This window comes from Microtus pennsylvanicus, chromosome 10, assembly GCF_037038515.1.
Source record: "Microtus pennsylvanicus isolate mMicPen1 chromosome 10, mMicPen1.hap1, whole genome shotgun sequence".
In the NCBI taxonomy this organism is placed as follows: Eukaryota; Metazoa; Chordata; class Mammalia; order Rodentia; family Cricetidae; genus Microtus; species Microtus pennsylvanicus.
In genome coordinates, this window is record NC_134588.1 from 50,216,626 (window position 1) to 50,241,920 (window position 25,295).

General features: G+C 35.8%; 1 protein-coding gene across 6 annotated transcripts in view; it reads right to left on the reverse strand.

Annotated features, from left to right (window-relative positions):
- Rasal2 (RAS protein activator like 2) overlaps positions 1-25,295 on the reverse strand; it is a 287,723-nt gene that overhangs the window by 89,494 nt on the left and 172,934 nt on the right. For 5 of the 6 annotated variants that reach the window (XM_075988340.1, XM_075988343.1, XM_075988342.1 and 2 more), the window contains one exon: positions 12,185-12,291. In XM_075988340.1, coding sequence (XP_075844455.1) covers positions 12,185-12,291 — 107 coding nt within the window. Of the gene's footprint in view, positions 1-12,184; positions 12,292-13,048; positions 13,284-25,295 lie in introns of those variants that run through there. The other variant, XM_075988344.1, reaches the window with a different exon arrangement.

A 25,295-nucleotide genomic window follows, 5' to 3' on the forward strand; every position in this document is an offset into this window, starting at 1 on the left:
CTTTATTGTAGCGTTTTATGCTATGCAAGTAAAGACATTTTATAAAAATATGTAGTTTTATTAATCATTTTTGCTTCGGAGGTGTGTGTGCCCCACGGTATGCATGTAAGAGTCAAGGAACAACTTTGTGGAACTCTATCTCCATCTTTGCATGACTTCTGGGGATGAAATTCAGGCCACAGAACTTGAGTGGCAATCTTGCCAGCTTCTAACAATTTTTGTGTGTGTGTGTGTGTGTGTGTGGTTATATTCACTGATTCTTTTTAACTGCCTGTGACTCCTCAGTACCCATCATGCAAAACTTGCCCTGTGCTAAAGTTAAAGAATGCCATCAAGTTTTCTTTTAGTAATTACATAGCCTGTTTCTATTGTCTTCCTATATATAGATTTCTAGTCTACTTGGAGGCATTGTCAGGTGTTATATACATATTTAAATGTTTTCCCAATAGTCCCATAGTTGTCCTGACTCAGATAAATACCAACCACTTTTTTTCTTTGACAAAATCATTTTTTTAAATTTTTTTAGACAAAATCATTCTTGATTTGTATAATAGAACCAGATCTCTCTGATTATTCAAGACCTTTGTTTACATTGTTATTTCCTTTGTTTTGAGCTATAATTAGTTCTGCTGCTGTGTTAATTTATATCCTCTACTGAATTGCAATACTGGAAGGCAAATAAGATCAAGCAAATTAAAGTCATCTTTATATTTATGCAATTTTTTAAAAAACAGTGAATTATTTCATAGTTATAGATTAGAATGCTAATAATAATTAATCGAATCAAGAGAAATTCAATTCATTAAAACAATGTAGAACCTGCTGTATAAGAGGAGAGAGAAGTTCAGTATTTGAACTATTCCTTTAGTAGATTACCTCGATTTCTCATGCAAGCATGTACATTCTTATGAATGAACAGTGACTAAGCTGACCTCAAGTTCTGAAAATGAATATTAAGAGAAATAGCTTTAAGGTCTATCACAGTGAGAAATGGAGTACCAAACTAAGAAAGAACACTGTCCTAAAGTGAGGTCTTTTAGCCTATTAGTCCACTGGACAGTCTCCCAGATTGTTATCATGAAGTCCCAAAAAGCATTAGATAATACAATATGAAGGGCATTTTTCATTGTCAAGGGAGAGGGACTAGATGAATTTAACTGAAAGTTTCTGCCTCTCATTTCTAGGGCTCTAAGAATAACAGTATCACAGATGGAGAGAGTCTGGAGACTATTAGTTATTTTTAAAAAAAAACAAAATTCTTAGTGCCTTGAGTGAAATGCAATGTCCCTAAAAATCACGACTCTGGATAATGGAAGCCATACGGATGACACCGACAATATAATCACTCCTCGCTAATGTCATCGGGCTATCCTCTTTCTTCTTTGGTTTATTTTTTGTACAGAATAATGAAGGACAGAAAAGAGAAATGGAAAAACATAATGTTGAAAAGACTTTATTAGGCATATTACTTTTAGAGGGTATTTATTAATTGTATTGTTTCTAATGTTATAACCATCATACTCTTATGAGTTAAAGTACTAAAATATTAACAGCCTCCACATATCTTAAAATAATGATATATTTTATTATTATATATGACAGAAATAAATCATAGTGTCTGTTTCCCACAGCTTCACCTATGAACTGTTGCCTTCTTTAGACTTTTGTGGCAAGCACTTTTACCCAGGAGGCATCTTGTTAGCTCCTAGTAACATTTTTTGTAAAGCCAGATATATTGGTTCTTTTAACAAGTTTTGCTACTGGCTAAAACTTTGCAACTTTTTTTTTTTAAAGCAGTTAGATGGCCTCTTTCTATTGTCTTCCTATATTTAGGTCTCTCGTCCACTTGAAGATTACAGTTTTGTGTTGTGTGAAATTGGCTGTTTTATCAGTACTAAGGTGGATAGTGTTTCCAGATTTACATTTCTCTGAACATGATTGTGTTTGAAAGATATTTCATACATTCATTCAGGATATATACAACTATACCTTACACACACATACACACATACACACACACACATCAGCTTGTTTAGGGAATGGGAAGACGGCTGATGCAGGGTAACTGCCACAAGTTGAGGTTGCTGGGGCTACACAGTGAGTTATAGGCCAGTCTGAATTACAGTATGAGACCCTATCTCAAAAAAAACAAAACCAAACAAATCAACCCAAACACAAAAACAATAAAAGATGTAAAATGAGGTCAATCAATTTGTTCTTGGTCAAAGACGTTAGGATAATACAGTTAGATATACAGTTTTTTCTCCCTGCCTCCCCCCCCCCAGACAGTCTCTCTACATAGCCCTGTAGCTGTCCTAGAACTCATTATATAGTACAGGCTGTCCTAGAACTCACTGAGATCTACTTGCCTCTGCTTCTGGAGTGCTGGGATTAAAGGTGTGTGCCTTTATTAAAACCTTTTTTTAAAAAAGATTTATTTATTTATTATGTATACAACATTCTGCCTCCATGTATACCCACATGCCAGAAGAGGGCACCAGATCTCATTGCAGATGGTTGTGAGCCACCATGTGGTTGCTGGGAATTGAACTCAGGACCTCTGGAAGAGCAGCCAGTGCTCTTAACCTCTGAGCCATCTCTCCAGCCCTTTATTAAAACTTTTTACATTCATTTATTTGTGTAGATGTGTGTTGGTATGTATACCACAGTACATATGTGGAGATCAGAGGGTAACTTATGGGAGCTGGTTATCTCCTTTTCCACGTGGGTTCCAAGAATCAAACTGAGGTCTCTAGACTTGGTGGCAAGTGCCTCTACCAACTAAGCTATCTTGCAGGATCAAAATACAGTTATCATTCTTTTGTCTAGTCTATAAACAAAATCTTGAATGCCAACAATGTTTAATACTTGTATTGGTAACCTGTCAGAATCAGGCAGAATGACCCTAGCCTCTTAGATCATATATTAAGAAGAGTTCTGAGCATTTTTTTTCAACCGCAACCACCTAACTTTATTGGAAAAGTACTTCTGAGTAAGCGTGATCCCACTGACTGCATAAAATGTAGGTAAACAGGACAGATCATCAGGGTTTGATCTTCAGATCTGTTGTTACTATTGTCTTTTCCTTGTCTGATTTTTAAAGAGCTGAACAGCACTACATTCCCACATAGTCAACTATACTGTGAATGAAGGGCAAACTCATAGGAAAAATAATCCCTATGAGTTATTCTTTCTGTCATTATGTTCAGAGGACTTCCACAGAAAGAACTATTTTTTCCTATTTAATATATTTCACCCTTCTTAATTGTTTCATTTAGCAGATCAACTGAAGAATCTTGAAAAACCAAAGGTACACAATGCTGATTAATTCAGAACTACCAGATAATGATGAGGCTACTACAGCATAAAAAAGTAACAATGCCCTTGTAATTTGCATAGCTTGGACAATAATGCATACCATTCAGTTAAGTGAGCTTTTGGAAACATACTGGGAAAAAGAACAGTCTGGAGTGGGAGTGAATGGGGTGGAGCATAGCTTAGTGGTGGAGTGCTCACCTAGTATCTGTGAGAACTTGGGTTCAATCCCCAGTAGTACAAAACAAATTTAAAAATCCCTTTTAAAAAAAAGCAGTCTGATGTTGAAATCATAAGGTGAATAAGAAGGACTCTAGAAAGGCTTCTAGAAAAAGAGGCTCCTAAATTGTGTTGACTATATAAAATGAATAAAATATAGTTGAGTGTGTACTTTAATGTTTACGTAATAAAATTTAATACTCATAAGTATGGCTGAGGAACATTTGATAGCAAAAGAGTAAGATGAAGACTCAAAACATCCATCATTTTATTTTTGCACTGTGCAACCCAACTAAAATGCATACGATTTGGTCATTTGGTCACGATTTGAGCTACTTGAAGGTCTTCAAAAGTGAGTCAGGATGGAGGCAACAGTTCAAAATGCAGGAAAAGAATGACATTGTATAACACATGAGTTTGATGCCTGGGTTGAGGAGAGGACCGATTCCCAAAAGTTATTTTCTGACCTCCATACAAGTGCCATAACATTGTAAGCAAATATATATACACACACACACACATACACACACACTTTAAAAATGTAATAAAAAATAAAGATTAGGTGGTGTGGGAAGATGGTTCAATGGTTAAAACACTTGCCATTCAAGCAAGAGGACAGGAAGGAGATCGGATTCCTGAAATCACATAAATGCCAGGTGGACATAATACCCATTCCATAATTTCAGTCTCAGAAGATGGTTTCCCTGGATCTAGCTGTCTAACAGGAACTAGCTCTATCAGTCAGCTCTCGGTTTGACTGAGAGACCCTACTTAAAAGAATAAAATGGAAGAGTGATAGGAAGATTTGCAATATTAATCTTGGGCCTCTACATGCATGATCACACAGTATGTACACTGCACAGGCGCTTGTCTACATACATGTCACACACCACATAAACACATGAGAAAATGACAGAAAAAATAAGCTAAGATGGAGAACCACTGAGAAAGATACCTCGTGTCCTCTGACCTTTGCATGAAAATGCACATATATGCACATGTATCACCCCCACGCTCATATACAAGAACACAGTACACACATGCAGAAAAGGGGATAGAGGGTTTCAATGCTGCAATCACAAAGCATTCAATTCTAGGCATGGGCTTTCTGAGTGCAGCACTTAGATACTGAGCTGGTTTCCTCTTCATGAAGCTGACCGTAATACCAGTTCAAGGAAGGAATAAGAAGCAATAATAATTGACGGCAGTTATGATATTCAGGCTGAAAAGAGATGAATGGATGTGAAAGGATGCAGAGAAGACCTGATGACTTATTCTATAAGATATAAATAATTCTTAAGACAAAGATATGCTGAGGATAGGTAAAACTTTAAAAAATAATCTACATTTAGAATATTACCACAATCTACTATTCATTTATTCTAGTGTGTGTGAACCTCATGATTACATATGTACCAGGTATGTATAGGAGTCTATGAGGCCAGAAGACAGCACTGGCTCCTGTGGAACTGTATCTATAAGCCACCGTGTCAGTGCTAAGAACTGAACTTGGATCCTCTATAAGAGCTCTTAATTGCTAAGTCATCTTTACAGTCCCTGCTTTATTTAGTTTTAAAATAATGTTATGGATGTTATTCCCACATCCAAAAAAATAATATGGTACTATTTTCCCTACAGAAGGAAAAATTATGATAGTTTGCATAAAATGTATTATTCAAAGAATCAATAGCGACTATTTAAGAATTTTGTAGACAATAAACAACTAATATATAACAATGTACTTCAATATATTTTCTTTGCCTTTTCCCTTAAGTATATATAAATATATATTTTATTTAAATACTTTATTTAATCTAGTATATTAAGAATATTATTCTATCAATTTATAACCACATTACAAATATTAATGAGACTTTATATCTTTACTCTGTCTCATAGGACTATATTTAATTTTACAACTCCTTTATTATTATAATTCATATGCCATAAAATTACTCTTTTTAAAGTATATAAGTCAAGTTTTTGTGTGTGTGTGTATTCAAAAAGGTCAAGTGGGTGTAGTAGTAGCTCATGCCTGTAATCCTAAAACTTGAGAGGTCTCAAAAACTAAAAAGAGAGCAAGCTTTATAAACCATCACCACAGCCTAGTTCTAAAACTCCTTCACTTCTATGATTCTTTTCATACACACAGTAATAAAACATAAAACATATAGATTTCTGTTTTGGCTTCTGTAGCCTTTTGGGGGGGGATTTACCAATGTGGTAGCATATATCATTATTTGATTTCTTCTTATGAGTAATAATGTGTTATTATATGGATTGCATAGTTTTTATATCTGTTCTTCAGGGGATAGTTAGGCTGTGGCTACTTATAGCTATTATAAATAATGATGTTATAAACTTTTTTATGCATTTTGTAAAGGCATGTTTTCCACTGGTTATATCCACAGAAGTAGAATTGTTAGACCAAATGGAAACTCAAAATTTACCTTTGGAAGAACTATCAAACTATTTTTTAATGGCTGTATCACTTACATTCCCATCAGCAATACATGAGAGTTTCAGCTTTTACACATCTTCAGTAATACTTACTACTGTCTCCCTGTTTTGATTATACCTATCCTACAAGCAGTAATGCATCATTTTGATGTGAGCTTCCCTAAGAGATGATACTGAGCGTCTTTCTTCTTAGGTACAAAAGCACCACTGCTTACCTTCTCTAGAAAACCCTCATTAAGGAGTTTTTTTTTTTGTTTGATTTTTAACTAGCTATCCAAAAGTCTAATGGAAACTACTATGATATTTTAAGATCTTAGAATGAAATTCCTTTAAAATTAGTAGATGCTTAATACAAAATATACAAAACATTAAACAATTCAGAAGAATGGAAGTAGATTGGTTGTAGAATTAAAGAGCTCTATGCTAGCAGATATCTCAGGGTATTCTCTAGCAGCAGTGCTTGTATCTTTGCAAAAGGGCAAAAACACTCTTTGCACAATTAGCAAAACATCTGGCAAAATCATAACATTGGAAACATTTTCTTTCCACATCACTAGCTTCTGAACTCTTATATTGGAGGGAAACATCTGATGTCTGTTGTGCTTATTTAGTATGTTTGGTGGCAAATGCTATCCTTAAATGGGCATGAGTTTGAAACATTTATCTTTAATTATAAAGTGAAAGTTGTACCTCTCTCCCCCGTTGAAGGCAAGGAGAAATATCTTTTCTTGGGATAAGGGGGATATTATCTAAAGAATGTGCTATATATGGGTGTCTGCATTATCCTCTTGAACAAGCCTTTTCTCCTGGGTGGGATAAACTGGACTCTTTAGTACTTAGTTCTGCTACAAGTCTATTTCTAAGGATTACCATAGACTGTGGAGTATTTCTTTTTATATCATTCTTTCATTCTTTCAAGTTAGACTCTTGATAACAATTTCTGCCAAGTCTGTTCCCTTCTACAGGTATCTACCAATCTCTATTCTTAAATACTATTCTTCAAAGAATTACATCTAACTTTATTCTTTTGTCCTGCACACCAAGATGCTAAATTTCAGATTTTCTAGGCTATGTACCATTGAGTTATATCTATTCTGCTCTCAAACTGACTTAAAGGAGTAGTTGGTACTTGTAATGTTGTACCACAAAATTATTTTCTGATATCTGTTTAACATGTTATAATTACCTCTGGTAAATTATAATGGTAGTAATGTATTTATATATGCTTATATTATATATTCATGTACATAGGAACACAAATATACTCTTTAATAAAAGATGTATTTGTAGGGTGATTCTATTACAGATTTAACTCTGTATGGATGGCCAATGAAAAGAAAGAGAAAAGACGGATATGAGTCTGTAAGCACCAGGAGAAATGGCTATAATTGTCTTCCTGGAATACAAGAGCAAAGTGGATATAAAATTTGAAATTTTTCAGTTTTGAAGTTTTTCAGCTTATATGCAATAAAATCAACGTCATTATTTTACTCCTAAGGGAGACTCTTATGCTGGCCAATATGTCACAGTAAACAGTTTGTCAGACTGGTAGTCTAAAATGACCATGACAAACACATATCTAAGTAATTAATGCACTGTCAAGCAATTTCCATATGAGTAACAGCAGGCCATAGAGGAAGTGCTGCTGATTAGTTCTGCATGTCAGACTTGAAGATACGAAAGAAAGCACGGATGTCTGTGGGTAAGGTTGGCACAAATGTGTTCCTCATTATTTTACCAATCATGAAAGCAAACAATCCTCAATTCCAGGGTGCACTGTAGAAGCATTTGGAATCTTTTAAAAAGCAAAAACAAAATAAAAACAAACAAACCCACCACCACCAACAACAACAAAAACCCCACTGACGTATTTTATAAGTGTCAGTCTTTTTTATGAAAGGTAAATTTTATGGTTAGTTAGAATTGAAAAGCACTGGTTTGAACAATGAACATTTCCCAGTCTTTCTTAAGTGTACAAGAAACTGTTTAATTTGGAAAAGTACTTATATAGACCATATAGAAGACATCAGGTACAATAGAAACCAATATTAGCTGATCCCGACAGCATGATACTTAAGAAAGGGGTTACCATCTATCTGGTGTTTAAAAAACTTTTAAGATTTATTTATTTTATGTGTATGAGTGTTTTGTCTGCATGTATATTTGTGGAACACATATATGCACAGGCCATATGAGGGCATCAAATACCCTGGAACTAAACTTACAGAGGTTGGCTGTGAGCCTCAATGTGGGTGCTGGGAACTGAGCCTGGGTTCTCTGGAAGAGCTCAACTGCTGGCCATCTTTCCAGCCCCAGTATCTTTTTATACAGGATTTAACATAGTCTTCACTTTATTTTCCAGAGTATTTATTTAACCATACAAGGTATGATCATTTGATTAAATATCTCTTATGTTAACATATTTGTTTGACTAGAACTGGTCAAGTGCCACAGTAACAAGAGGATAAGGAAGGTTATACAGAAATATCCGGTTACTGCCTTAGTTCAACTATGCTTTCTGGGTGTCTTGGCATAATTTTTAGTGTCTGGATTCTTTCAAAGCTGAGCTCAAAGCTAATATGAATGGTGCAGCTGCGATTGCATTGTGTTACTGACAAGGCCAACTCAGATCATTGTGCTCTGGAAATGAGAACACTAAGCTGAACGAACGCATGGCCCAGAAAACAAGCAGCTCTCTCTAGTCAAGGCCAAGTAGATGGTATCATCTAAGCAGAAGTCACACACAAATCCTAAAGATCATCAGTCACTTTATGATAGGATATAAAGAAGCCTGTTTTAAAAACATAATTTCTACTATATATGAAACAACTATTTACAGCTTTAAGATATGTTTGTTTTCCTTTTTGAATTAAATTTAAGTAAAGATAACTTATTTTAGTCAGTTGTTCCTCATTTCTGCCATAAAATCACTTAAATATCATTTGAGGAATATAAAACATACAAAAGAAGTTTTATATAGAGAAAAGCACAAATATGCCAAGGCAAAAATATATCCTAGAAAAAAAAAGAAAAAAAAAAGATCTTTTTCAAGAAACAAAAACTATTCAAATGATTATAATTGAAGAATCGGACAAAACTCACAACTACCAAAAACATTGCGAGCTTATACATATGCATTATCTAAAGGACTCAAGAGAAATATTTTAAGAAACAAATTACTAAATAAAAATTCTAACTAGTTTCAATTTTCAAATATAAATATATACAGAATGTACTTTAGACATATATCCCAAATGTTAATTAAAAATCCTCTTAATTAAGAAAAAAACCCATTTTGCACAGAGACACTAATTTCAAATAATCTTTTATGAAATGTTTACTTATAGCAAAAGTTTATTTAATTTACCAGAGACATCAGTCTTACCAAGAGACTACATGTGAGAAAAACTCATTTGTATCCTTGTATAATTGATGTCTCTTATCCACTAAACAACTATTGATCAGATGTTTGCTATGTATAAGGTACTGTATGGAGCAACTGGGGTAGTTACAAAGATAATCAGAATAGGAATTTACTGTTAAATGAGAGACAGAGATGGCAAACTAAAAGAGGAAAATGAGGAGGGAATATAATCAAAATACATTATATACATGATAATTTTGTCAAACAATAAATAAAAATGTGTTATTTATGTAGCATGAAATAGACCTTTCTTGACAATAAGTTTTATAACGATCACCTATTTTCAAGATGTAAAGTATTCTCTAATGATATATAATACACCCAGTTATACTTTAAAAAATAAGAAAACAAATATAATCTCATATTTTTAATGATGTGCAATTATTATCAGAATATCAGTGTCAACTTCTACATACTACATTACTCTGAAATATGACGGGTCCAAGGCTACTAGAACATATTAGCTATTTGTCTTTTTCTTTTAGGGGAGCTGATAAAAAACTGAGTTCTGTTCTGATGGTTAATTTTAGAAAAATGTCTAGGTGAGGGCTTTTGAGTGGTTAATTCTCCTAGAAATAAGTGGCTTTGTGACTGTAACTGTAAAGTTAAAGAGTCTTCTTTCCCTCATTATTCCTATGTTTATCAAATACATGGTTTCTAAGTAGTGCTTGGTCTTAAGCACTTCTCTTTCATAATTTTGAAACTTCTATTTACAAATGGTTAGTTTTATTAAGATAACACAAATCAGTTGTGATTTATTATTCAAATACGCAAAATTACAGTTCTAATTAATTAAACTTTAAAAAGTATGAACCCAAATTGCACACATAATTTAATGCTATTTTTCATTGTTACCATAATGTAGAGAGCTATTCTCATTGGGGACTTTAAGAAAGGAAAAGTACCATTTCATTTCAGATAGACAATGTAAAAATCTTAAATTGGAACTCAATACAGTCATCTGTATCAATGAATTCTCTGTACATGGGTAGTTTTAAGTGTAATTAATTGATATATAATATACTCAGCTATACCTTGAAAAAAATAGCAAAATAAAAGAATATCTCATTTTTTTCTTAATAATTCAGGATCACTGTTATCACAGTGAATTGCTGTATAATATACCTTAAAGTATGATGATGTCCTTCAGAAGTACTGTGCTAAGGTGTCTGTTGCTATGATAAAACACCATAACCAAAAGAAACTTGGATAGCAAAGAGTTTATTACATCATAGTCCATCACAGAGGGAAATAAGGAGAGGAGCCTGAAGGCAGGAGCTGATGCAGAGTTCATGGAGGGGTGCTGTTTACTGGCTATCTCAATTTGTTTTCTTATACACCCTAGGACCACCAGCCCAGACATGACACCACCCATAATGGGTTAGGCTCCCAACATCAATCAATAATCAAGACAGTACTCCACCAACCTGCTTAAAAGTCAATCTTATGGAGGCATTTTCTAAATTAAGATTCCCTCTTCCCAGATATGTTAAGTTGAAAAACAAAACAAACAACCCAGCACAACTACTAATACAAGTTAAGTTATATTGGTTTCTGCTTTGTTTTTTAAAAAAAAAAAAGAAGAGTGAAAGAAACACGCTTTTATTTTTTATTCATAAAAAGTAAAATATATGTACCTGTCTCTATAGAATTAAGAAATTTAGTATGACACTACATCCGATGCTATTAAAGAGTTGCCACATCATGATTACAAGATTAATGAAGCACTCACTTGTAGGCTATAGAAACCTGTAAAGCTCTGAAAGGTTCTTACAGAAACAGATACCCACAAACTCTACCCACTGTTAATGTAAAAAACGTTAAGTATATTGTTCTTCAGAGTTAACAGAAATAAAATGTCTACTTGTGTTGACTAACATACATCTAAAAAGGTTCTACTTAGAAGCATCTCAACCTGACAGTATTGGAATAAGAACATATTAGTTTGGCTACATTACGAGGGAAAAGTTTTTTTCCCCAAATAGAACAGTTTATTTCTATCTTATACTCATCATTGTACTTAGAATAATGACCAATCTATTGAAGCAATTCTCTTTAAATATGCCTTCTATAACACTGCAGACGTTCATATGTTTACAAAACAGGTCCATTTCTTACCCAGTACTCAAAGAGAAGAGATGACTCAATATCTGAGTCACTTAAGGCTGGCAAGATGGCTCAGTAGGTTATGGCCATGCAAGCCTGATGACCTGAGTTCAATTCCTAGAATCCATATAGAAGTAGAGGAGAACAGACTCCACAAAGCTGTCCTCTGACCTCCACATGTGCACTGTAGTGAATGTGTGCACACACGCACGCATGCACACACACACACAAATAATAAATTTTAAAATAATAAAGTATAAGAAATATGAGTTTTGCAATGAGATCAAAAGGCTGCACCTAGTAGCCAGCTATATGCTCCACTATAGTCCTCCCATCTCAGTATGCTTTTGGCAAACATTTATATTTATTATAATATCAATATAATTTTAGCTAATAACTAGATTAAAGGACACCTGTAAAGATTTGCACTCTATAATTCAGAAAAATTCAGATTTAAAGTACTTAGTTTTTTTTTAAATAGTCCACAAGCAAAAATAATATTCCTTAAAATCTAATAGACCTCATACTGGACATGATTCACAGTTAATAGAAATATATACTTTTATCTTCAGTATTGTAATGTAATTCTTAAGGAACAAAATGTTTGATTTACTTTAACTCTGAAAACAAAAGATATATATATAGGAAAGCAACACTTACTGGTACTTTGAAAGGAGAGGTATTCGCAGTGTCCATGGAGTTGGGTTTCTCTGATGTGCTGGTCCCTGAGATGCTCCGTCTGCGGGGGGACCTTTCTGCTGGCACCTCTGGAAAATTAGAGGAAAGAGAAACATCGTGAAGTATCCAAAATTTCAGACTTTCCCTAAACTATAAAATTGTTTTTTTTTTTCACATAAAAGAGCTTTTTTTTTAAAGGTCTATTACATTTTAATCTCAATATGCTTTAGGTATCTTTGTGATGTTTAACCTATGGAGACAAAGAAACTTGGTCAGGGTTAAAACTCTATTCTAAGAAACAACTGGTGTTTTCATCTGTGCATGTATAAGAAGTAATTTTTCCAAGTTATAATATGTTTAAGGTTTTCAGGCTCACGTATTAATTATATCTTGTACCATATGGCTCTACTTTTCTATCAGCCATTTAGAAGTTAAGTGAGTCAGAAATTTCTCATATTTTTGTGAACCAGAAATACGAGTGTTGTGCATAATTTGACATGCTTACAGAAAGGTCAAAGTTCGGTTCTGTACAGATGATTCATCAGAGTGTAGCAAAAGCTATGATAAGACTGAAAGGTGCTGCAGGATAAAAGAATGTACATGCCTATGCAGATATAAAAATAGAGCCGCTTCTCCTTGTTCTGGCTATATGACCTTACTCACATCTTCCTCTGAAATCACAGATCTGTTCAAATGACCTAACAAGATTAGGATTCTGCAAATGATGTGATCTCTAATTTAATAGCTATACACCACATGAATATTACATTTTAAAGGTTTCTTTTCATACACATAAATCATATACACATACACACATGCATACGCAGATATTTATGCATATTATACCTTTATCACAACTGCTTCCCATCTCCACTTCAACTGACAGACAGATAGAAATCCAGCTTCTCAGATAACATTAGATAATCTCACCATGGACAAGAAAAAAAAAAACACATCCTAAAAAAAGTATTCTGTGTTATCTTCCAGATCTTAAAAAATAAAGAGTAACCCGTGACTCCGGAGACTGACATTTTGATTCCTGCTGTTCTGCCTTTAAAAGATAGATGCAGTTTAAACTTCCATTTCTGGCCTCCTGGCCCCTGGGATCCGTGCTACTTCCACTTAAGAGAAAGCATTTTTTTTTTCTCGTGCTCCCTCCCTGCCTTGCTCTTCCCCCTCCCTCTCCACAGCTTGCAGAGAGCGAGCGAGAACGAAACACAGGACTGCAGCTATTCATTCAATCAATCGTCTGACTGCACATCCTCATTAGTTACTTTTAGGCTATTAGCAGGCGCCCATCGCCTCCCCTTACTTAGAGAAAATTTCTCTGTATTACACTAATCTGCAGCAGGAAAAAATGACTGACATTTAAATTCGGCTAGTGTTAAAAGGACACCATCTTACACAGACCCAGTAGTGCACGGAAATCAGTGCTGCCTAAGAAAAGCCAACTGGAAGTGCTTACCCTATCACTGTTCGCATGCTGGATACAGGTCTTCTTTCATCTCCTTGTGGCATCTTGACCATTAAGATATTAGCCAAATTACAATATTCCTAACGACTGAGAAGTTGATACCGCAGTTTATATGCCTGCAGTAGAAGACAGTTCCATGATATTGCCGTATTTTTAAATTATGACCAATAACTGTGTCTCAGTTTCTCTCTAACCATCAGTGAATAAATCAGTCTTAATGTACGAAGTCATTTTCAGAATTAGGTGCACGTGACTTCTAACATACATCTCTGAGAGACGGCAGTATAATTAGTTCAGATTCATGGGAATGGCGCAAAGGAATTTAAGCAAATCAGCTTGTTGGAGTACACCACACAGCAAGACCTTCAGACTTGAAGACATGACTTTAAGGGTGATGTATCCAAGCCACGTGATTTTAAAGTTGGGGTACAAGAAAGGCAGAGAGAGGAGCTGGTAAGGCAGAACATCTCCTATTTTCTCTGGTAATTATCTATAAAGGTTCTGTAACTTCAAATTAAGGTGCAGATATTTTAATCTCTGGATAAATTACAGAGAGACTAAACTGGGAGAAAAATAAGTTTAATTAGCTAGGATAAGATGATAGAATAAAATAGTTTCCTCGATATGCAATGTTCAGGTTAATGGAAAAACTGAAACTCATTTCTTCACTGTCTTCCAAACACCTAATTTTAGTTTCAGGCTTATGAACTCGTTAAGCAAATATATTTCAATGCTTTAACTGTTTGAAATTGTACTGGCTAAACTGAGTAACTACATTTCAAAATCCAATAACTATGGTTACTTACTATGCTTTTTTATCTCCATATGATAAAAACAAATCGCTCTTAGTTAAAAGTTGTTAGCTCCAGAGAGAATAAATTACTCTTAAAGAGGTAAAGTAACTCAACCAATGAAAGGAGTACTTTATATTCCTTATTTTCTCAACCCTCTACAATATAATTTATCTCTTGTTATGGAACAGACCTTTGAATGACCACGTATTTATTTCTCTCAAGGATTGCTCCCCTAAAGACCAACACTAACTTAGAAAATAGTAGTCTCAACAGGAAACTGGTTGGCAGCTTGCTGGATTAGTAAATTACAGGAAGGCCCAAGTGGTTCTTGCGCTGGACCAATAAAGTGAAACCTTTGCTTTACTAGGACGACTGATGGTAGTTAGCTGGGGCTGAAAAACACTGGGGTGCAATCTTTTTTAAAAAAAAATATTTATTATTTATTATGTATACAATATTCTGTCTCTGTGTGTCTGCAGGCCAGAAGAGGGCACCAAACCTCATTACAGATGGTTGTGAGCCACCATGTGGTTTGCTGGGAATTGAACTCAGGACCTTTAGAAGAGCAGGCAATGCTCTTAACCACTGAGCCATCTCTCCAGCCCTGGGGTGCAATCTTTTAAAAATTATTTTTTCAGGGCCAACACACAGAGCTGTGGTTCAGAGGGAGCCAAGGCTGAACTTGACAACGTGTGAGAGTCCTCCACAGGTTTGGGTGGCACGACAGCTGCAGGATGGGAAGTATCATGGGGAGCATCTGTGGGCTGGCACTGTAAGAGGCTAGCAGAGGATACTGGAGAAGGTGCAGCCAGCTGCATCTGAGACCAGAACATACTGTAGATGGCAGGACTGTGGGATGACCTTAAGAACAGCAACAGGTGTGGAGTGGATCTGTCTGCACCTACAAGAAAAGCTATGTGTGATGTGGATGGTAATGCTGGAGAAGAGGAGCTACCCAAGCCCTTGAGAGCCCAGAAGATCTTGTGTGTGTTCCAGATGTTAGACAATGAACTATTTACACTATTGGATGGATTTTGCCTTGATCTGATTTTAACTGTGATCTGGCTTTTCCCTCTTGGAATAAGAAGTATATAACTTTTTATTGTATAGGAGCTCGGATTTTTAAAGAGCCTGAACTTTTCTTTTCTTTTTTCTTTTTTTTGGTTTTTCGAGACAGGGTTTCTCTGTGGCTTTGGAGCCTGTCCTGGAACTAGCTCTGTAGACCAGGCTGGTCTCGAACTCACAGAGATCCGCCTACCTCTACCTCCCGAGTGCTGGGATTAAAGGCGTGCGCCATCATCGCCTGGCTAAGAGCCTGAACTTTTATCTTAAATATCCAATGCAAAATGTATCTCTCAATTAGTGATAACAACCAGACATTTTGATGACAAAAAATGATATTGCAATACCAAGCCATCATTTATTATGCGTTATTTCAGAGAAATGTTTTTAATGAATTATATCTTCAATCTGGACAATAATCCTTTGGAACTGAAATTATTCTCCCAATTTTACAGACATGGAAACAAGATGTTCTAGTACTCTGCCCATGTCTGCCCAGCAGGCAAGAGGCAAAATGAGGATTAGAACCCACGCAGTCTGCATTTGGAGCCTGTGTTTTTAACATCAGGCATGCTATCTTGTTCTGTGTGTTTTACATAATAGGCTATAATGGAGGGGGAACTATAACTACAGGGACTCTAGTTTTCTTATTTGTTTCTAAAAGTAACTCAAACTGTTTTAGCTGTATGTTCACAGTTCTCGGTATTTTAAAGAAAACTAAGGCATACATACTAAGAGTTTACTCTAAACATGACCTATCAAGAAGACTCAATTCTGGAACACAGATGCTGATAAGAATCTCCAAGTCCAAGACACACACAGCTGAGATACTAAGACAAAGGGGGAGACACATAACTTAATAACAAAATGTAACAGGATAAAAATCCAACAAACAGAAGCCAAGCACTAGAGACTACATAAAGGTGATTTCTTACATACACACACACACACACACACACACACACACACACACACACACACACACAAAGGAAAAAAAGCCTTCTAGAAAATAATATCCCCTTTAACACCCGTTGAAACAGGGTTTCTCTGTGTAACAGCTCTGGCCGTCCTGGAACTTGCTTTGTACACCAGGCTGGCCTTGAACTCACTGAGATCTGTCTGCCTCTGCCTTCCAAGTGCTGGGATAAAAGGTGTCCACCACCAATGTCCTGCCGCCCCTTAACTCTCTTAAGGTAATCTTTGATATATAAAATAAAGGTCTTAGGATTTGCAACGAATAAGCTCTAAATAACAGTGTTATTCAGCCCAAAACGACAATTGCGAGCATTTCAATCTCGTTATAAGATGTTTCTAATCTCACGGTTTCAGTGAGCTGTATTTGCTGTCAACTCTAGATGTTATCTTTTCAGATGTCTATAGACAGGACTTAAGACCTTTTCTATCCTACCCCCTCTTTGTTGTTGTTTTTTTCACTTTTTTTCTTACAAAGGCAAGATGCTGTTATATAGCATAAGCTCATCTCAAACTCTCAGAATTCTGTCACCCTCTGAGTGCTGCAATTACAGGTGTGTGACATTGCACCTGTCCTGTCTTAGGTTTTCCTGACATTGATTCAATGATACGTTTTCTTAGTAATAAGCTTTAGAGTAATGTGCATTACCTTATTTAAGTATATGTTCTAAGGTATATACACTGTGTATAACTGGCTCAGTAATATAACTGGAGGTACATGCTTAGATTCACTGAAACAATAATCTCAGTATTCAGTAATAATTTTAAAAATGATTTAGACTTTGATCATGCCAAGGCATTTTAAGAACAGCTTAGTTTCCCCTTAACACATAACCGCCATTAATAGAATCAGTGTACTGAAAAGAGAAAACCCCAGCTATTAGGGAGGCTGAAGCAGGAAGATCATTTCAGCCTAGTCTGAGGACAATCTAGGCTACAGAGAGAGATCATCCTCCCATAAAAAAAGGAGAAAGGGGAACAGGGAAGAGAAGTGGTGGTGAAGGGAAGAAAGGAGAGGAGAGAGAATATGAATACCAATGTATAGACCTTTAAATGTAAATATGCCTCTGAGAATAAAATGTACATACAACATAGTGTAACACCAAAGCTATGATGCCAAGCAACAGTAATTAGTGAAGGTAACAGAAATGGAAAAACCATGATGTTGGTTTAGTCCTCTTTTGCATTCAGTCAATATCAAGTCTATCTCTGAAATGGCTATCAGCTTCATTTTAGCCAATCATTAACATCCTATTCTAGGGCTTTTTATTCTATGTAAATTTTGACAAGGATTTCCTACTGAATCTTACCCACTCAGTTTCTGACTACTTAATGTTATCCTGTGCACAATTATAAGATTAATCTCCCCCCAAACACTGCTTTATTTGATGAAATTACTTTTCTACTGATCTTTACACTATCAGGCATTTAAGGAGGGGGTGAAATCAAGCTGGCCTTCTTTACACAGTCCTCTTTATCAATGATTTGTACGAGTCAGACAATCTGTGGAGAGTGGCCACACTCCTTCCCTGGTAACTGTCCTTAGAAGTGTTCCCCCACTTATCAAATTGTGGATGACAACCAGTTACTTCTATAAAGCTAGACCTACATACTTCACATGCCTCTCTGTGAATTCATACTGCTTGACTGTATGTTCTTGAGTTTACCCCACCGAACTAAATATTATTACTGACTACACCAGTGTTCTGCAGCCACGGTCTTACACCAGCAGAAATAACTAATGGTCTGCTCTCCACTTCAAACAAAGTAAGTGGTCATCTCAGTTTTAAGTATTTCTTACAACTGTTTTTATAAACCGTTTCCACCCATAATTTCTTCTATTAAATAGAATAAGAGATGATAAATAAGTAACTTTTAAATAAACGACTAAAAATAGTTAAGTATACTGAGTCTGGATCCCCTCGAAGCTCTTTAAACGACATGTATTTATAATTAAGATTTTATTCAGCTGAATCATAAAGGATGCCATCTTACTATATGGATAAATGGTAAATATTCAGCATTCTTTATGGAATTAACTTTATATTTAACACATTTTAGTTTCCTTATTTTGAAAAGAAATTGATTCTACCATCTTGACAAGTTTAATAGTCATCCTTAATGTTCATTAGCTTGAATGATCAGTTTTAATTGAGTCTTGGATGAATATGCTTCATGAAGGTTAGGTATAAAAGGTTAAGTATATTTGAAGGCTTTGCTGTCTATACATCATTCATTTAAAAATTTATAAAATCCAAAATTTTATTAAGTAGACTAAATATAAATTAGTCATGTTTAATTTTTGGTATCTTATTATTTAAGTTTCATTGTCTTTAAATATCTACCCAATTTTTTAAATTTTAGTTTTATAATTGCTCATTCCATTAGGAACTTCTTTGAAAGAACACCTTCTGTCCCCACTCCTCCCTTCCTCAATAAATTCCCTAAACAAAAGAAGTAATATTCAAAAAGAAATCCACAAGAACCAACAAACTATGAGATAACAATATTATTCAACTGCTATGTTTAGGTTTTAGCAAAGTTCACAGGGATTATGGGCTGTTTATATTTTGTTTACATTTTCAAATATATTCTTGTAAAGACTTTTATGATAGTCTCCAGTTTAAAAAAATACTTTGTTTCTCCTAGGTAGTGGTGGTGCACTCCTTCCATCCCAGCAGTTGGGAGGAAGAGCTAAGCAGATCTCTGTGAGTTCTAGGCCAGCCTGGTCTACAAAGCAAGTTAGAGGACAGCCAGGGCTGTTACACAAAGATAACCTGTCTTGATAAATCAAAATAAAGCCGGGTGATGGTGGTGCATGCCTTTAATTCTAGCACTCGGGAGGAAGAGGCAGGTGGATCTCTGTGAGTTCGAGGCCAGCCTGGTCTACAAGAGCTAATTACCAGGACAGGCTCCAAAGCTATAGAGAAACCCTGTCTCAAAAACAAACAAACAAACAAACCTGTCTTTCATTCTGTGTGTGTCTGTGTATGAGTACACAGTACCTGAGTGTAGTGCTCACTGAGGACAGGGATGTCACATTCCCTGGAGTTGAAATTGTAGATGACTGTGAGCCACTAGGTACAGGTGCTGTAACTTTGACTCGGTACTCTGCAAGAGCTAAATATAACTCAGAAAACAATAGCACACAACTCTTTTTGTTCTTAACCACAGAGCATCTTTCTAGCCCAGAGACTCCAACTTTTAAGTCTTTAATTTTCTGTAATTATTTCCTTCTACCGTATTAACAGTTTGTGTTTTCTATTTTGATCAAATCTTGTGATTTGATGCTACTTTCTTTAGATTTTTAAGGCATCAATTCATGGCTTTATTAATTCTATCTTATTTATTTATACTTTCTAGTTCTTTACTATCTGTCTCATCTTCATTATATATATATATTTTTAAACTATCTTTGATGCTATTTATCCGTTCTCTAAATTAGTGAATTAAATACTTAGCTCACTAATTTTTACACTTTTTTTTTCAGTATAATAGACTATGTTACAACTGGCTGTAACAATAGGCTGAACTTACAACTTCAGCAAAATCCCACTGGCTTTGTTTTGTTTGGTTGTTTGCATTATCATCATCATTATTGTTGTTGTTATTATTATTTTGAAATAGTTTCAATATGTAACCCAGTCTGGCTTTAAATTTGTCATCTTTTTTGCCTCAGACTACAGAATGCTGAGATAGTAGGAAAAATGAGAAGGGAAAATAGAGTATCCTATCTGAAAAGAGCAATTTCAACAATTTTAGGACATTTGTTTATATCTTCAATGATATTCAGACAGTGCTGTACTTCAGTATGGTTAACAATTAACCCCATCTTGTTGGAATCAGAGAGTATTAAATATTACATAAATATACACAGGCACACAACTAACTGTAAACACAACTGGGTGTGATAAATGCCCCAAACTTAGAACAAGAATTGTCATCTCAGGCCAGGCGGTGATGGTGCATGCCTTAATCCCAGTAGTCGGGAGGCAGAGGCAGTCGGATCTCTGTGTCTCTGTGAGTTCGAGACCAGCTTTGTCTATCAGAGATAGTTCCAGGACAGGCACCAAGTACCAAACCTACACAGAGAGAAACCCCTGTCTCGAAAAACCGAAAACAAAACACAAAACAAAACAAAACAAATCCCAAAAAACGACAACAAAGAATTGTCATCTCCTCATTTCTCTCATTTTCTGTTGTTGGATATCTGCATGCATTATTCATTTCTGGTTTCTCCCACCACGAGATTAACCCCTTGCTTTAATTACACCCTCGATCATAAGCCCACAAAAGATGTTAATCTCTCAGTTACTCTTCTCTATTGGGAATGCAATGACTTGCTCTCCCGTCTACCAAAAACTCTGTACAAGCTCCCATTTAAAAAGGGGTGAGTTTCCTTTTTGAATTAAAAATATTTAGTGTGTGCAGCTGTTCTGCCTACATGTATGTATGTGCACAGCATGCATGCAGTACCTGCAGAGGACAGAAGGGTACATCAGAACCCTCTGAACTAGTTATAGATGACTGTAAGCAGCCATGTGGGTGCTGGTAACCAAACCTGAGTCCTTTAAAAGAACAGCAAATGCTCTTAACCACCGAGTCATCTTTCCAGCTTTGTGTGCTTCCTTTCTATCACAGATATCTTCAGGAAAGGAGTTGGGCAGTGGTGGCACACACCTTTATTTCCAATACTTGGAAGGTAGAGGCAGGCAGATCTTTGTGAGTCTGAGGATAGCCTGGTCTACAGAGTGAGTTCCAGGACAGGTTCTAAAGCTATACAGAAAACCCGTGTCTCAAAAAAACAAAACAAACAAACAGACAAAACAAAATGAAACAGTAATGGAAAGAAGCTTAACTTACAGCTTTCACAGTATTACTACCAACTACCTGTAGCAATATTAGAAGATACGATTTGTCTTAACTTGAAGTTGTCAAATCCAGTGGTCTTCCCTGGTGTTTCTTTGGCATTTACAATCACTGTCACTCTTGGCCACATTGCTGGCCTTTCCTCCCTTTGCTCAGTAGTACCACACCATCCTGGCTCCCTCCTAGGTTTATGGTCATCTACTCTGAATCTTCTCTTCTTCCCCACCTATCACTAAGCCAGTGTTCTTCAAAGTTACTACCATCCCTCTATGTTTCCTATTTGTCTCTTCTTGTCAGTCTGTCAACAGTAGGTATCACGGTAGATGTTTTTGAATGCCCACCATCTTCCTTCTGTAGGCTTCCAAATCTTGATTTTACCTGCTAGACAATTTTCAATAATCAGATATATGTTTGCTCAGATGTGTACTTATCATGATATATTATTTGTATTTTAATGAATAAACTTTGCCTGAAGATCAGAGGGCAAAGCAGCCATGCTAGTCAGCCATATAGACCAGGGAGTAGTGGCACACCTTTAATCCCAGGACTTGGGAGACAGAGGCAGACCAATCCCTGTGAGTTAAAGGCCACCCTGGGCTACACAAAATTGAATCTGTCTAAAAAAGAAACAGAGCTCACAAAAGGTGATCCCAGCACTTAGGATCCCACACCTTTAATCCCAGCACTAGGGAGGTGGAGACAGGAGTGATATGGCTGGGCTGAGAGAGGAATATAAATGGGAACAGACAGGAACTCGGTGGAGTGAGAAGTGTGGAGTCTTCAGGATTCCTGGACACAGGAATGCCCATTTTCGGTAGAGGTTAAGACCCAGTTGTTGGCTGCTTTGTTTTTTTGATCTTCAGGTTGAACCCCAATATCTGTCTCCGAGATTTTATTATTTGTGCTACATGTACCACCTATCTGAAACTCAACACAAAACTCCTCATCTTCTCTTACACACTGGCTCCTTTCTCAACTTGATCTTTGTTAACAGTACCATTCTCCTTCCAAATTCAAAACCTGACTCATTTTAGTCTTCTAATTTTCCATCAACTGTGCCAACATAATCTTTTAATATCTCTCCACCTTTTAATTCGTTTTTAACTCAAGATATGCAAAAATTCACTTGCTTTTAAGAGTTTTCGAGTTGATGGGAAGATAGGTGATTCAGTCTACTTTCCACAGGCATTTACAGGCAGGTATGATAGTTTAGCAGGTAAAGGCACTCACTGTGTAAGCTTGAGTTTGAATACTAGAGCCATCTTTTAAAAGAGCCAAAAAGTCAGATGCAGTAGTATAAGTGTATAACCCCAGCACTCCACAGGAAAGGATGAATTCCTGAACTTCCTCTGCCTCTAGAATGTAGGAATGTGTGTACATATGCACATGCATCCATACACTAATAACATATTTTAAAAGTCCTACTAGGGGCTTTTGTAATTTACTTCTTTAAAAAGTTGATTACAAATATATTAGATTTATTAGACTTACTCATTTTATTTTATGTGTGTTTTGCCTGCATATATGTCTGTGTACCATGTGTGTACTTGGTGCCTATAGAGGTCAGAAAAGGACTTATCAGATCCCCTGAGACTGAAGTTATATACAGATGGTTGTGAACCACCATATGAACACTGGAAATTGAACCCAGGTTCTTTGCAACAGCAAGTGCTCTTAACTGCTGAGTCATCTTTTCAGTCCCTTATAACCTACTTTTAATGATAAATAATCAAAACAATAATATAATCAAGAGGGCTGAGAACAGGAACCCTTATTTTACATCTGACTTACTGTAAAAGTATTTAAACTGGCCTAACTGCTTTTGGTCTTTTCCTTCCTAATACTAGTTTTAGACTTCTATCTTCTTAAAAGTTTCATGGTAGTACACACATCCAGTTCCATCATTTGGGAAAGAAGGGCAGGAAGATCAAGAGTTTAAAGCATAGGGCACAGGAGATCCTATTTGAAAAACATATTTTGAATGTACATTTCTTGGTCAAATATTTTTAATTCTTCCCATCAGCTTTCAGGATAAAACTCTCATTCAGTCATTAATTATCCTGTCATGTAAAGTTTTACAGTAAGCACTAAATACTCTTCGTTATCTCTCATTACTTCTCTACATAAACCCCATTCTTTTTAAGTCAGTTTATTGACTGGACTTGAAAACAATTTAATATTCTGTATGACAGTTTTCATACAAGAAAACCTACTGTTTTAATAAATACCCATTTGATCCTTTTGAGATTCATATTAAATCCTCTCAGTTCAGCATTCATAATAAAAAAATGAGTTCTCCTCCCTTCAAATGCCCAAAGCAATGTTCACCTTAATAAATAATTTCACAATTAGGTACTGTTTTTTTTTGTTGTTGTTGTTTAGGCTGTAGTTGTCTTGATTTATCATTGAATTGTTCTAATATAACTTGTTCACAGTTTATATTTTCTCCCTAGCCAGAATCTATGCTTTTCCAGCAGTTTTATCTTGTACTTCGTTGTGTCTAAAGGCAGCACCTAACAGTGTCTTAACACTATTTCTTTGAGCTCTGCTCCAGGAGAAACAGAGCATACACAGTGGCAAGAAAGAAAAGCGCCTGCCCCGAAATAGGGAAAGTCAATGGGTTTAGTAGGCAGAGAGATTTTAAAGTCCCACTGAAACGAACAGTGGAATGTTGGGGGAAATGCCAAAGTTTCACAGTAGGGATCTTTGTCTGATAGTTGCTATGAAAATCATGGACGTTTTGAGAAAAAATAATGAACAGTATAGTTATGAAGTTTCATCAATGCAGTAGTTTGTCAAATTAACAAACACACCTGAACATCACTGCCTAGAAATAATACACTGGAGTCTAATCAGCACAAAGAACTTCTCTTGAATCTTTTCTAGACAGAAATTTGATTTAAAATCCCCAGGAAAGAAATCATAGTTTGACAGGCTTTCTGACAGAAAAATCTTGATTTCTTTTATACTATATTAACATAAAGCTGACTGAATTATTTAATTTTTCCTTGGCATCCTCCTTGGGCATAGTATGTTTTCACGAGTGGCAACTATGTTAGCAAATGACAAAGGTTTTGTTTAAACCATAATTCAGTACAATCTAACCCTGAGAATTTTCCTGGTTCTTCTGAAGAGTTCAGTAAATTCTTTATTACTCACAGATGGAGATGATTGTGATTGACAATCAGGAAAGAGCTCCAATCCTGAAGATAGGATTTATTAATTGTATGTGGTCCTCATTCCTATAATCTTGCCTTTGGGAAATTGAAGGAGGATTCTGTTAATTAGAGGCCAACCTGAGCTACACAGTAAGTTCCAAGCCAGCCTACTACAGAATAAGTCCCTATCTCAAAATACCAAACCAACTCTCACCCCCAAGATTTCCTTAGATCCAGGGCTTAGCACTGCAGAGCAAAGCATGGAACTCACGGTAGTCTACTCACTCAGCAATTAAACTTTTCTACAGCATTCAAGCCAAATGTACATGCTGAACATTCCTTTCATAAGCAGGGGTGGAGAACTGAAAATTGTCTATGCAGACATCAGTACAATGATGTACAAAGATTTGCAGTTACCTAAGTAAGTTGTATTATCCTTGTCTTTATCACCTCTACTTGTGGGTGAACATGAATTACAGAAAAACAACTCCCTTAATCAAAGGACAGAAGCTAAGGTGGGCAAGGATACTACTGTAGTATTTTAAATTTTTTTTATTTACACATCTTATTTAACCAAATTCTTTTTAGGTATAGTAAGATAAAGACAAAGAAAAGGAAGAAGAGAGAGGAAGAAAGTGGAAGAGAGGAAGTGGAAGGGAGGGAAGAAAGAGTGACCAACCAAGACCCCAGGTTTGATAATTAGAATTTATAAATACATTTATAAATGTATTCAACAGCAAGGAAACAATGTTTAAAACTGTCTG